This window comes from Homarus americanus, unplaced genomic scaffold (genome assembly GCF_018991925.1).
Source record: "Homarus americanus isolate GMGI-L3 unplaced genomic scaffold, GMGI_Hamer_2.0 scaffold21314, whole genome shotgun sequence".
NCBI classification, from domain to species: domain Eukaryota; kingdom Metazoa; phylum Arthropoda; class Malacostraca; order Decapoda; family Nephropidae; genus Homarus; species Homarus americanus.
The window spans coordinates 2338774-2354774 of NW_024720811.1; the positions used below are offsets into that span (position 1 = coordinate 2338774).

Consider the following 16001-nt stretch of genomic DNA (forward strand, 5'->3'; position numbering starts at 1 on the left):
CATCCCTGTGATGTTCCCAGCATTTGGTAAATTTTCATGTTATTCCTACCAGTGTATTTTGAAGTAATTTTATTATACAAAATTCAGCAAAATTTTTGGTTAATATTAAGCAATTTTTTTCTTCAATTTCCAAGTTGAAATGGTGTTCAATATTTCTATATCGGTTTTTCTCTTTTTCAGTGATTATAATCATTTAATGTGTAAATTATTCTTAGAGGAGGTTTAAGACAAAATAATTAGCCTTGATACCTACAAGGGTATTTTTTACTTTTTACTTTTATTTATTTTACGACCCTATGGTAGATCGTTACATAAACACAAACTACTGAAGTCTTTCAAATATATCAGTATTTATTATTATATTCTTACTCCCAAGTTCTCCCAACAAAGGTCAAGTTAACAGGTCAAATCCTAAACAAGTCAATAAAAATATGAACATTTATTAAGTAATTCCCACCACCACCAAATATGTACATAAAATAGAATAAATAACAACAATAATAATAATATGACAAGATGTTTGGAAGTGGCTGAGTAAGGACTGAAGGTCCAACAAGATCACACAAAACCAATGTGAAGCAAAACAAATCTCAATAGTCAAATGCCAACTCCTATAACACCAGAGAGAGGGTAGACTACTTAACTTAAGGCAGCTGTGCCTAGAATGACTACCAGCCGGTCACCAGACAGCTGTGCCTAGACTGACTACCGACTACCAGCCAGTCACCAGACAGCTGTGCCTAAACTGACTACCGACTACCAGCCAGTCACCAGACAGCTGTGCCAAGACTGACTACCGACTACCAGCCAGTCACCAGACAGCTGTGCCTAAACTGACTACCGACTACCAGCCGGTCACCGACGTCACCTCTCTACCGCCAAATACCGACGCCTCATATCCTGATTGGCCAAAACGTAAACTTTATGTAAATTACCCTACTGACATTAGTTCCACTTGTCTAACCTATATACAAACATAATACAATAAATACACAATGTAACAAAACAAATTTAATACATAAATGATGGCTCAGGCAGTGTGGGCGAGTAATGAACGAAACTGCTCTAGCCAACCACACACTATTCAAACCAAAGTATTTCATACCCAGAACAAAAACTTATGGCCGACACTCGTAACAATCGGATTCACCACTGATCAGCTCGTTAGCCACTTCCGTGATTGGTCACGTCTCTGTTACGCACTGCTGGCAAGTACTGGGCATGCACCGGCTCCTGAATGTACCTGAACCTGCTCCAGTGTTGGTCAGGTCTGGTCTTGAAAGAGCTCACACTGGGTGCTGTCACAACACTCTCTGGCAGATAATTCCAAGAGTTCACAACTCTCACTCTGAAAAGGTTACCCCTCACATTTTTCTGGGCTTGCGGCTTCTTCAACCTTGAGCTGTGACTCCTTGTGGGGCGAGCGTCCGCCAGCTCCAGGTAAGGGCACTCGACTGAGATGTTTGTACACCTCAATTAGGTCCCCCCTTGCCCATGTGTAGTATAAGCAACTGCAGGCGTTCTAATCTCTCAGGGTAGCTGAGGTGTCGAAGTGCTGGCACCAGCCTGGTGGCCCTCCTTTGGACATTTCAATCAACTGACAGTCCCTACCATATCTCGGGACTGTCAGTTTATTTAAAATGTGCCATTCACACCTTAACAAACCTTCCTAACCTTATCTGTGTGTGTGTGTGTGTGTGTGTGTTTTTACAATCTGCAGCCAGCATTTATTCCGGCAATATAGAACAACCCCACACATCGCTTAGGTATGCCATGATTTGAATGGCACATAGCCTAACCAGTGTCTGTATAATGTACTCTAAAAAAAAATGCTGTGTGCCACAATCTAGAGTTTTCTTGAGTGAAAAAAATTAAAAATAAAACGAATAATATGGCAATTTGAACAGTAAATGATTTTAACCACTGAAAAGAGGAGAAAAAAGCCTAGAAAAACACGGTTTCATTTTGGAAATCGGATAAAGTTACCAGCCAAATATTTACCAATATATTTAAGTTAGTGGGTCTAAACTTCATACTCTAACTTCTGAACATTCTTTTCATACTACAGTAAAATAAAAGAGAACCGCATTTTGCAAGTTAATGTTTCCCACACACAATATGAACAGATCTTTGGGGATAACTGTGAGCTTTGAGTAACCATGAGCAGATCCTCAATTTAGTACTGGTTAGCCTACTACCAATGTGCCAAATTCATTGTAGTACGGAAGACATGCAAGGAAACTCGTCATCTTGGCTTTGTTGGAACACTATCATCAAGGGAAAAAGGAAACTGTAATCTTAATATACATTTCAAGATATTCGGAGAATAATTTCGTTTATGTTTCTTTGTCACATTGAGTAGCGCATCCTTAGTGTTACCAATATGATAGATACCTTTTCCCGCTAGTTCCTTATGTCAGCCCTTATGTTTGAATGAGGAGGCTTTATTATTTTTATAATTAGTGCAGCAGACACTGTAAAATAGAACCCTGCATGAAATAAAATACAGTACAGACACTCCCCGGGTTACAGAACTTTTGGTTTACGGAAATTCGAGGATACGGAATGTCTCCCATAAGTACCATTATAAAAAATTTCGGGTTGCACAAGAGTTTCTGTTTTTACAGAAAGTAACTAGTATGGCGTAACAACACTATTTGTGGATTATGAGTAAGGCGGCTTAATGCATCCCCTTGTGAGACTTATTTACAGGTACTCCTCGGACATACGACCGCCGCAGTCGTATAAAATATTTTTCAAATTACGTATTTTTGAGTCCCGACGTTAGCGATCGCGCTGTGTACTGAAAAATTTTTCGTTTGTAATTCCCTTTAAAATGGCTGGCAAGCGTAAATGTGAGAATTCTCGTGGTGCTGAGAAGAAAAAGAGACGCCCATTTTAGATTTTCTATGTATTATTTTCGCATTTTCGACTTACGACCTGGTCGTCGGTTCCAAACCCCATCGTAAGTCGAGGACTGACTGTACTGTATGTGTTTTTGTGCTCCATGTTCTATACAGTACTGAACAGTACAGGGTACAGTACATATTTACCTTATGGATAGGGTCCAAGGTCGGAACCTTTCCGTAAACCGGGGAGTGTATATTTATTTATTTATTATTTTTTTTAACGGGGAATAGCTCACCCAGGCATGGGTCATCGACCCACAATGGGGCCTGGGGGGCGAAAAAATAAGGGTAAAGAGAAATAAGAAAATATAAGAGAAAAAGATTATATTAATTCTACACGAAGATCCCAGAAAACCAGCTTTTTAAAGTGAGACAGATCGTATGAGTGTGGAAACACAGAAGAAGGCAGAGCATACCACAGTTTGGCTGTGTGAAGAAAGAAGGATGTACTATAACGGGTTATTCTAGTGTGACCGACATCCACACAGAAATACCCAGTACATTAGCATCTCAACCACCAAAGAAAACGGTACATATTATTCGGCTTATTTCTAATGCATCGTCTTTATTCCCAACTGATGAAAAATTAAACAGAATAAATATAAAATACTATCACGTACTGACAACCACCGTGACAACATATCTCTCTACTTTGAAAAACAGATAGTCATCATTATCTGTGAGATGATAATCACAGTAGCTACTAACTACAGCACAAGATTATAAAGCTCATCATACCCAGAAGTAATGGTGACATATGAACACCACGACTTGAATATAACGTGCGGGTCTGATGTACAAACAGCTACTAACGCTCACAACCGTACAGTAATGTACAGTATATACATAATTTGTGCAAACCAACACTTATGAACAATGACTTTGAAAAAGTATTTATGGTAATGCAAGAACGTTTTTTTTTTTTTGTTTCATGTACCTCACTCACAAAAATGTAAATATTTTTCTAAGGTTGATTTATATGGTGATTCCAAAAATGTGATTCTTTCTTTGGAGAAATGAACAGCTAAAAAATTATAACCCTTTAAACTTCTGTATTGCCCTTTAAATGTTTAATGTTCCACACTGAAATGTTACAATGTGGGCTAAAATACTATAAAACAACACCAAACAAACCTTTGAAAAGCTAACCTTTCCTAACCTATAAAAATGTTTAAAAATCGCGTAATATTGCAGTAAACAGCAACAACAGAATGCCGGAAATTCACTACACTCAATCGATAGAACTATTTTTTCTATGATCATTTTCTTACATTACACTTCCATAGCAAATTGATAATAAAGAATGTAATAAATACTGTAACGGCTATTTATATTCTCGTGGAGGCTGATCACGCGACTCTGGGTTTTCACAGAGCGTCTGGGAGTTGGGGGCAAAGCCCCCGGCTAGGGTCACCAGCTAGGGGGTTAGGTAAGGTTTAGACTGGTTATAATGTATAAGTTAGCAAGCACAGAGTACTGGGAATTCAGAACCTGCAATCAATAGAACTATTATTTCTACTATTTTTTTGTAAATAAAATAATTTCTGTTGAGTAATGTGTTCACATGTTTTCTTGTTGCGATTTAGACAATTTGGGAATTCGTTTCTACCACAAATCACTCGTTTTGGCTCACCCCGCCCAGAACCCTGAATTCCCATGCTTTCCCCCATTATTGTTAGAAGGGGGGAGAAGGAGGGGGGAGGGGGCTAAATCCAAAACGAGTAATTCCCGATAAAAACGAATGTCAGATTTAAACCAATGGCATCAAAAACCACCAGATAAACATTTTTTTATCAGATTCTTTGGTTGCTGTAATCTGCAGTTTTACCAAAAATCGCTTTCCAAAATAGGTTAAATCTCAGCCACAATTACAAGGGCATCAGAGCATCTCGAGTGGATGAAAAAAACCCACAAAACATCACAACTGTTTGATGTATCAAGAATAAAACACTGACAATGGACAAGAAAATAAAATACTACTTCTTAACCTGTATCAACCAAGGTTCACTGATGGTTTGTTTCCATTACCTACCTGCTACTCTAACCAATATATAACAGATGTCAGGTCTAGCTACTTACAGTTATTTCAAACAACTTTACAGCAAAATTGCGATATGTATTGAATGAAGTCAGATAAAATAGTCAAGATTCAGGTAAAGAACAAAGATCTTCAACACCTAAAATAATGTCCAGAGGGAAGGTCTTCATTTTTCTTCCAACAGCATAAATGTGTAATTACATATAAATTCGTCTTCATTCTTCTGAACAACTAACTATTCAGACCTAAGATAACATACACTTAGTCTTTGTATTTCTCATTGTCAAAATCTTTTACCCCAGAACATGAAAAATCCAAAGACTTAAAAATTATAAGTTGTTTAAACACTTACCTTATCGGTTGATGCTTGATTATAAACGATATAAGGAAATATCAATGGTAATCCTAGGGTCTGTTAAGCGGAACAACAAATTAAACACCAAGTTCACCACAGTCCCGCACACCCTCACACGACGAAGGACAACAAATGACTGCAGAGATAAACATAAACTATAAAACCTTCTCCAACAGAATATCAAAACAATCGAAGTTAAACAAAAGACAATCGTTTTAGAGAATCCAAGTATCTTTATTGGTTATGTCTATAAAGTAATAAGATACTGAATACTATAAATACTATCGAATGTTTTTATTTTGTCAGCTACTGAAAGACATTTAATAGCATGTATTTGAATTTGAAGAATACATTTAATTTTTAATATTATTTTTTACATGCTTTATTTTAATCATACACATAGATGATATGTCGAGAATTCAGTACGGCACTCGACAGTCTTTACGTAACCTTTACATATTATCAACTTATTGTTATATGTCTTTAATGGCATGTATATTCGGGCTAACTTTATTTTAATTTAATTTAAGTTAAGATAATGTGATCATTTAAACAATATTTCCTTTAATATATCATGTATGTAACTGTGTTGGCATGTCATTCAAGAAGGCTCAATTTGCAAATAAGGATATATTTATAAGGTTATTTGTGATATATCTATGAAATCAAAATTAATATTAATATGTATTGAAACCAAATTTGATAAATTATGATAAAACTCGTAACAATTTTACATATTTCCTGGTAGTCTAGACTGAAGGGTCCCTGTGGGCTGGTGTACACAACTAATGTCTTGAGACAGTGGTGTGGGCTGTGGGGATGACTGACAGGTACACAAGAGTTAGTATTCCGTAGTGACCATGCTAGGAACTTTATATTGATTCTTATATTAGGAAATAAAGCACAAATAAGAATACTCGGAAATATATAGTTTTCCGAGTTATTTTTGCTTCTATTTCAGGTTTGATTTCTTTAGTTTTATTTTCTTGTTGTGATAGGTTAAGTGTGGGACACACGCCCCACAAGGGGTCACAACTCGAGGGTGAAGAAGCCACAAGCCCAGACAACTGTGAGGGGTAACTTTTTTGGAGTGAGAGGTGTGAACTCTTGGAACAATCTACCAGAAAGTGTTGTGACGGCACCGAGTGTGAGCTCTTTCAAGACCAGACTTGACCAACACTGGAGCAGGTTCAAGTACATTCAGGAGCCGGTGCATGCCCAGTACTTGCCAACAGTTCATGACAGAGACGCGACCGATCGCCCAAGCGGCTAACGAGCCGATCAGTGGTGAAGAGGATAAAAGTAAAAGTAAAAAAGTTACCCCACAATTTGATTCTACTTCATCTATAGTAAAGCACCGGTCTTTCTCTCGCTGTTATTAATATGTATTTTGTAATGCTTAGACATTTCCAAGCCATTTATCTTCTATGAAATTTTCCCCGGAAATTAAGGATAACCGAGATATTAATTTTCCAATATTGTATTATTATATTTGGTCAGTCTCAAGTCTCTGACCCCCCCTCAGCCAGTGCTCCGTTACCTCTGTGTTCGCTTCTTAAACATCTTCAGAGCGTGTGCGGGGGTAGCTGGGAGTTCCTTATTGGCTATAGCGAGAGGAGATTTATTATTAGGCAAGGTATTTTTTGTGTAAGCCAATGAACAATGCGTGGGTGCGTTGGGAGCGAAGATTTGAATTTTCAGTACCAGACAAGGCTGAACAGGTTGAAGAGCTGTGCCGACATTGTGATAGAGATTATTTTACGCCAATTGCCGAGTTCCCCGCCTGTACCCTCCTCGAAGTGACCGAGCACTACTTCAAATAAATTCAAACAGTGACGACCCAGATTAACCTGATTCTTCTTCAGATTAAGTAAACAAAGGGGGGTCTAGGGGTTGGAGCCCCCTAGTTAGGTTATGTTTGGTTGTGTGGTTGGTTTTTATTGTTTTTATTATTTTTTTTTTACACACAAGGGATAGGTTCAGTTAGGTTACATTTCTTTCTGTATTAGAAATATGTTTTTTCCTCTGGATTTTAATAAGTTTTGAACGATTTTTCCCGTGTTCTTTATTGGATATCACCTGTTTCTGTGATTTACTCCCAAAAAACTCTAATTTTCCAACATCTTTCTGTAAGATTGTTGGGGGGGGTGTATAGTATCTCAAAAACGAGTGATTTCCAGCGGAAATGAATTTCAAGTTCATTTGAAACTCATCAAAAACCACAGGAAAAACATATTTTTAATATCCAAAGAAAGAACTGTGCTTTTCTATAAATTACCCAAATTGCATTTCTTTAAGTGAAGTCAAAAAGTAAAATAAAGTAAATGGAAATTTTGACAAATATGCTTGAGTAAATTATTCCTATTTTTCGTGGTAATATTGCAGTAAACAGCAACTACAGTACAGAATTTTGGAAATTCACTACACTCAATCGATAGAACTATTTTTTCTATGATAATTTTCTTATTACACTTCCGTAGCAAATTGATAAGGCAGTTATTGAATTTTAAAAAGAATAAAATCAGAGTACCTGTTATATTCTTGTGGTGGCTGACCTCAAGACTGTATTATTACATAGCGTCTCGGGGTCCGGGGCAAAATCCCTCGGCTAGGGGGTTTGGATAAGGTTTAGTTTGGTTATATTGTATAAGTTGGCAAGCACAGAGTACCAGAAATTCAGAACCCGCAATCAATAGAACTTTTATTTCTACTATTTTTTCGTAAATAAAAGAATTTAAGCATAATGTGTTCAGATGTTTTCTTGTTGCGATTTGGAAAATTTGGGAATTTGTTTCTTCCACAAATCACTCGTTTTGGCTCTCCCCGCCCAGAACCCTGAATTCCCATGCTTTCCCCCGTTATTGTTAGAAGGGGGGGGGGGAGGGGGGCTAAATCCAAAACGAGTGATTTCCGATAAAAACGAATGTCAGATATGAACCAATCGCATCAAAAATCATCAGAAAAACACTTTTTTATATCAGACTCTTTGGTTGCTGTAATCTGCAATTTTAGCTTTTTCGTTTTGGTAGTACCCCTTGTATTATCGTTTTGGTCATCCTTATATTTTTCTGATGGTTTTTGAATGATTTTGATCTTACCTAACCTAACCAAGCCACAAACTCAGGAACTATATCTAACCTAACCTATACGTATTCATAAGTTTCCCCGGATGACCAAAACGATAATAATACTTAAGTTTTTTGCTCCATCTCCTAATATACAAATCAATATAAAGTTCCACACATGGTCACTACAGAACATTTATCAAAAGGTGTTGTGTCAGGTAAATTGTAACGATTTAGGAGTTCAAAATAAGCTACTCCTTACTAGAGCAATGAAGTGATTTTCTGTATTACTAATCAACTGTGAAACAGACTCCACAGTGACGTAATTTAATAAATTCTCAAGACTAATATTTTTGTTTCTATTTGTGGTCTTATGACTTTAATATTTTACGTTACATCCTCCTCTGCATTTCGTATTATTGGTAACTTTGTATTTAGCAGGCATAAAATCACCTAGATAAGGTAATACTTGATAAGAGTGGTCAGGATTATTATTCGTTGTAGGACTGCCCACGATTTAATACTTAGTATATTTATTTTTGCATTAAAAAAAATATATTGATTCTATGGTATTATTTTTTGCCCAATGTTTCTTTTCTGAGGTTACTCTCTATCTTCTCATACAATAAACACCCCAACAAAGTGGTTAATGCTTTAAAGATGAGAGAAATTGTGGGGTAGAAATGACTTGGGATTTCTCCTTAATTTTCAGTCATTTAAGGTAAGAAAAATTGAGTGAAATCAGCTTCCTAGGTTATGTTTGGTTGGGTTGGTAAGGTTTATATGAATTTCACACCCATTTCATGGGTTCAAGTTGACTCGTAAGGAATGAATTGTATCTCCCTTTTCGTCAGTTTGCCAAAAGAAAACAAAGTACAGTGAACCCTCACTTTACGCAGTCAATTGAACCCACGGCGGCCCGCGTAAAGTGAGAAACGCGCAAAGTGAACAACATAACATATGGGATTAATTGAAATAGAGACCGGGCCGACCCCCAAACTCCACTTTTTCAGACACAATACCTATGTTGTAGTAAAAATAACATCTTAATTTTATGATGGTATGCACACACAATTAATAATTAAGAGAAATATCAATAATATTAGGTTTTTTAACACTTACATTAGTAGAAAAGATGGATGGGCAGTTGGGCACACGGGGATGTGGGGTTGGTTCCGAGGCAGAGGGCAGATTATTGGCCCTCACCTGTATCACTTGTATCAATTGTATCACTACCCACCACAGAGGCTTGCAGGGCGTCTTTGTCAAACCCTTCAAAGTCCATATAAGTCCATATCCTCACTATCATTATCACTATCACTGACTTGAGCCGGCTGTGGTGGGTGGCGGGTGAAGAACTCGGTAATGTTTTGATGACTGGGCGACCTTGTGTGCACCCTGCTCGCGCCGCTCTCCGCGTAAAAGGGTACACACACCGCGGAAAGTGAGCATGCCGTGTTCGGCAGGGTACCGCGTAAACGTGGAAACGCGTAAAGTGGGACCGCGTAAAGTGATGGTTGACTGTACTGTATAGGAAAATATCATTGCCTTATTTCATTGTTTGAACCTTGGTTATTAGTTGTAAGCATTCATGGCAGCCCAAGTAGATTTTATTGTAAATGTAGTTTACAGTTTAGTTTTAAATATTTTACACTGTACTAACTTTTGTTGTGGAAGTTTTAAACCATTTACAGTACACTAACTTGAACCATGATGACTTTTTGCAATAAGACCAAAGGAAAAAATTACTCTGTAAACTAAAATAATATATGCCCTCTGGTTACTTTGGTATGTTGATATCATATGAATGTATCTAAATGATTAATGCAGTTGAAAATTATTATTGTAACCAAAGAGAATATTAATCTCTTTATAATATAAGAGCTTATTTTGTAACTGTCTTGTTTTGCCTACCTTCCAGATGACCAGTGCTAAGGGTACATTTGAGTCATGTCAGGGTCCAAGTTTGATAGACCTGCTCGTAAACTTCATGCACGAGATGTTCTGAGGTTGCAATTTGAAGGTAATTCTCACGGTCTTATTGTTTGAATTTAATCTGAAAATAAGATTTAATGGTGACTTGCGTATCATCAACAAACGACCCATGAGATTCAAACTGCTCAACACACTTAAACTATAATGCTTTTGATGCTGGATACAAGGGCTTAAATGTTGTATTGTATTGTAAAAAAATGAAGAGTAATAAAAACCGAGACATTTTCAATACTGTTTAGGTTTTCTGGCGTTTTTGTATTTTGCCTGTTACCGAGTTTTTCAATGGGGCACATCATAAACAGTTTGAGATACTGTACAGGTATTATGCTTTTAATGGATTTGTTATTTGGTTTTGTCAGAGAATATGCTAAACTTATCCATTCAACATTTCATTCTTTCCAGTGACATCACATCAATTTCTGGGATATTACACATCAGCGTTCCCACACTCAAAATACAATACTGTACAGTGGTCCCTCGGTTAACGAACGCTTCGGTTAACGAACTGCCTCCCATAAGATTCTTAAATTCGGTTAACGAATTTCTTACGAACCGACCTCAACATGTTTTCGCTTGCACTGGCCGGTCAACCAGCTTTAGTATTAGTCCGCCAATACATTAATCGGTTCTAGGGCTTAAATTCCTTACTATATTAGTAAATATCAAGAAGTTTATACTATTCAATAATTTTAAAAGTTTAATATTCAATTTTTTAGTCATTTTAACAATTATTGAACATAATTGAAGGTAAAGTGACTAGTTTAATGTGCGGCATCCAGCCTCTTAACACAGCAAACAGGCGTTAGTCTCTCTCTCTTTTCACTGGAGGTAACATCTTGCTTGAGACTCTCTTCAACTAAATGCTTTTTTCTGTGTTTCCAAGCAAATTATTGGTCATTTTGAAATATATTTTACATATTGACAATATATAATGCAGTGCAGTGTTGATTTAAAGAAAATAATCTTGAAATACACCAAGAGAACTAAAATTTTATGGGTGAAATGGTGCCATGGGGTGACTTCTCTTCCACCCCAATGCCTTCTCTTCTTCCTTCTCCTCCACCCCCATTCTAATTCCCATCATCATCATCATCATCATCCAGGGGCCTTCTACATACACACCTCAAAGTAAGTGAACTTTTCTACCATTTTTGTTGAATTTAGGCAATTTTCGGTAAGCTGGAACCAATTACCCAAAAACCCATTGAAACAATGGTTTCGGTTAACGAATTTTTCGGTTAACGAACAACCTGCTGGAACGGATTGTGTTCGTTAACCGAGGGACCACTGTATTTTGATTCAGCGTCTTGCCACTGCTTCATGTAATCCTGTGATAACTGAAACACTACATGTATATAACTGTGACCCATTTTCTCAGCATTGAACTCGGTAAGAATCAAATTTCATCCAATAAATAAATATCGTATTTGGTCCTTTGAATTTAAATTTGTATTGATATGCATGGTGTAATATAAAGTTTCCATATTGGGCATTAATATGTCTTATGTCTTAGAAACAATATTTGATGGTAGGAAAACAATAAATATGAGTAAAAAATTTGGTTTCCTCATTTTATCTCATGAAAATTAGCCAAAATAATATCAAATTTTGTTGAGACTGCTTAAACACCATTATAATGGCATTAGAAGCAAAACTTCTGTGCAGTATTAAAAAAAATACCTTTTTATCCTCTTTTGTCTGTACATAATCTGACACTGAACTTGACTACTGCAGGATGCAAATAACTGTCTTAGGTGTCAGTGACTTATGTATCATTCACAATGATAAATCACTTGAAATTGTCACACAAAACCCGGGGTAAAGGGACGCTCGCAGCCAACACCTGTTAACATTGCCATAAACAATCCTCTGACATAAAAAGTGTACCATTTATTATGATATCGTGCTTTTATTTATGTATCATAATACTGTATGATTCTGTTGTTGCAGTAAAAGGATTAATACTGTTCAGTACTGTACAGTATGTTGTTTTTAGTTTGTCTTCATAAACTGACCAGGTCTGGTACAAGAAGCCATGAAATGCCTGTGTTAGTACCTCACCATCTTCTGATGCTACAATAAAATTATTAAACAAAAAAATCTTCAGATTTTCATAAACTGGATCTTTGTAAATCAAGAACTGCCTTTAGTTTGGTTTATTTAAGTGGACTGGTCATATAAAAGAATTTTTTTTGCAGGAGATGAATTGAAGTTTTGCGAAGATGGAATCTCCGTTAGTGTGCCTCTGTTGTGGATTCAGGGACACGTGGTATCATACAATGAGGATAAAAGTGAGGTGGGTCTTATAAGTAGCACTTTCAACTACCTTCTCACTCTCACCAACTCACATGAATACACATGCATGATCACACTATCTACAGACACAAATGAAGCTTAATAATAAAATAGTAAATCTTTTATGAAAAAATTGTACCATATATTGTATTGGTAACATTAAACATGATTCTTATATGTACTGTACTTTATAAAGAGATTAATTCATATGTTCTCTAATTGCAGGTGATCCTAGAAGATGAAGGCTTTATGATTAAAATCACCAACTGTCAAAATAATCCCTGTGGAAGCTCATGGATATCAGAAGGTTTGTACTGCACTGCATTAAGAAAATATTATCTGAGTGAAAATGTAGTAGTTTGGTATTGAAGAGACCAGCAAGTTGGACAAAAAATTCATAATAATGATAGAACTTTAGACCATGAAGATTCTTGACAAGCCTCCCTGAACTTTGGTGGTAAATAATACAACAAGTTATTAGAATCGAACATACAGGTCATTTGTTCCTGAAAATGCGGTCGAACGTTGAACTATCAAACTAATTTCCCCCCTAAGAAATAATGTACTGTAATTACAAATGGTACGTTCTTGACCCCCCAGATATGGTACGAATACACAATTATTACTGTATAGAAAATATTTATATGGTACTCACCAGACATCTGTGACATGGCTTAAAGGGGCTGGAGACTGCCAAGGTGAAGGTCTTTCTGCTTGACCTAAGTCTAGATATTGTTGTATCAAATTTTATCTTTTTTTTTGGGGGGCACAACATAATCACACTTTCTCTTATTACTGGCCATGATGAATACAGTGGATGACTTAGAATTGTGGCAGAAAATTTGCATTATAAAAGTCAATGTAGTACACTGCCAGTGTAAACAACTACCCTGTACTGGTGTTCCCGGAATCAGATTAAAAACAACTCTGCAGACGAATACAAATGAGCCTAGTACAGTACCTCGACCGGGTAACAAACCATTGAATTGGTGAATTTGCCCTGTCGAAACTAGGACACTAGGTAGTAATATTATTGATAAATGTTCGAAGAAGCGAGTTGGAATAACCTCAAACAGTCAAATCTCGGGACTTCCTTGTATATAAAAATATATTGGATGATTTATGAAAGCTGTAATTGTATAAGCCAGTGGCAAATTTAACTTAGATGAAAGTGATTTCTGTTCTGCAAGGCAAATGACTGCAAAACTAGGAAATTAGAATAGGGCAAATATTGTAGGAAAGTAAGAGGTTGTTGGCAGAAATGGAGTTGTCATTTTTTGGAAAGAAATATTCCATGGAAAAACGTTTTTTAGTATACAGTATAACCAGGTACCGTGTTCTGTATGTATTTTTTTCATCCAGAAAATCACATCTCTCTAACCCCCTTCCCCCACTTGGTTTAAATTAATGAAATTGTATTGTACAGTAATCAAGATTAATATTGAGGCTTTACCCTACCTACTTACTCACTGTTTATTGGCTAAATTAGTATAGTCTGTATAATGTACTGTATGCTGTATTTATCTCTTCAGGTCAATATGTAATGGTAGTTGGGGAAATTAACAAAGTTGCTGGTGACAAAGTAGTGCAGACAGTCAAGATGTCTGACCTTTCTGCCAGTGAAATCCACCAAGCTACCTGGAGCTATGAAGTTGCAGAATTTAAAATGTTAATGAAAGAAAATCCAAGCATATTTGAATGATGTACTGTACATTTAATGGAATGATAAAACCAAAGAATTAATCATGTTACTGTTTAAAAATTTATTTTTAAAATCTCTGATTACTAACTAATTTTTATAAAAGAATGATGAAATAGAAAGTAAGAGTTTCATTTACAGTACTATTTTTTATGAAGTTATTTAAGATTGGTAAATCACACGACAGGAGCAACACCCACTTCTGTGCATGGTGTTCCCAGGGTGGCTGATATCAAGCATAACACAGGAGCCCATCATACAAAAGTGCTGTCGCATAAATCTTCAGCTAAGGTGTTCCCCTTCTGTGGCAGGGTCCCAAGAATTTCATCTGGATTACCTTGAGCATATAGGAAATTCAGAAGGACTGACAATTACCAATGAGAAAAATAAATGCAAGCAATAAAAAAATTTTCTGCTTCGGTAAAATGTACGTACAGTGGGGTATGCTATAACGAACGGATCCTACTACGAATATTCCTATAACGAACGGTTTTACCTATAAAATTGAGAATGCTATGCACTTTTTTACAATTTTTACAATTTTATATTATATTTTTCAGTGTTAAGTGATTGTATTTAGGGGCCTGGAACGGATTAATCCTATAACGAACGAATGCTATAACGAATAAGGTTCTAGAACCAATTGGATTCGTTATAGCATACCCCACTGTATAAGGATTTTTTTATTCCCCTAAAACCAAACATTTACGCTGACATTTCATAGCAGTATTTTTTTCTTTTGCATATGGGTTGAAATTTTATATGGAATAGTTAACAAATTCTGAATATTTACATTTATCTTTTGTTTTAATTTACGGTAAATACATACAGTATCACAAATTCACCAAATATAATTTAAAAAAATTAATGAACACCACAGGAAGCCTCTTGCCGTCTTATAAAGGTTCTTACGTGATATAAATTACGTCAAATCATTGGGTAGCAGTTCGCCTCAGTGATGTGAATCGCATCAATAAAGGTTAACCCCCCCCCCGCAAAAAAAAAAATAAGATAGAGTAATTGTGTCAAATTTTTTTCCATCATAGATAAATGCATAATCATGTGAGAGAAGCTTCCAGAAAGTGCCAAAGCGTGGGTGGTGTTTTGCTGTCCATCAGTTTTCTCCTGTGAGCCGTGCTGGTAAGTCACATTTGTCTCTTTATCTCCCACCCTTCCCACAATTAATCGTATAAAAATCCCAAAACCACCGGTGGAAACCTCATAAAATTCTGCTTCTGTAACTATGATAATGTCTTGGTAAGTTTGTGAGAAAATAACGGAGATATGTTACTGGGAATAAAAAAAAAATCTATATTCGGAGTGAAAAAATATACATTTTTCTTATTCTCGTCTCTTCTATTTATGTTAAATTCAAAACAGTAAAAGAAATCACCGATGTATAAATCGTGCAAAAAAAACAAAACATACTTTCTTAAGGGATAAATTGGCCATAGAATGAAGATGACCAGGTCTCACGTGAGTGGTCGCATATGACTTTTGTTGTGGTCATGGAAAATTAAAAAAATTATTGCATGTGTGAGATGGTTAATTATGCCAACCACACCACTGGAAGGAAATTGTGCTGATAATACAAGTCTATGCATAAATTTTTTACTATTTGGAGAAGTTCTGAGTAAATCCAGTA

General features: G+C 36.2%; 1 protein-coding gene across 5 annotated transcripts; it reads left to right on the forward strand.

Moving 5' to 3' along the window:
- Nucleotides 1–6050: 6050 nt before the first annotated feature.
- Nucleotides 6051–14478, forward strand: LOC121861225 (recQ-mediated genome instability protein 2-like). Of its 5 annotated transcripts, none has more exons than XM_042358870.1 (5): nucleotides 6051–6132; nucleotides 10289–10390; nucleotides 12561–12658; nucleotides 12883–12964; nucleotides 14190–14478. In XM_042358870.1, exons 2-5 carry the CDS (start codon nucleotides 10318–10320, stop codon nucleotides 14357–14359), a joined length of 423 nt encoding a protein of 140 aa, XP_042214804.1. In that variant the 5' UTR covers nucleotides 6051–6132; nucleotides 10289–10317; the 3' UTR covers nucleotides 14360–14478. The 5 variants fall into 5 exon arrangements, 3 of the variants coding, with proteins under 3 accessions (XP_042214804.1, XP_042214805.1, XP_042214806.1); XM_042358871.1 differs by having other exon boundaries at nucleotides 6063–6142; XM_042358872.1 differs by lacking the exon at nucleotides 6051–6132 and adding an exon at nucleotides 8439–8585.
- Nucleotides 14479–16001: the final 1523 nt, after the last annotated feature.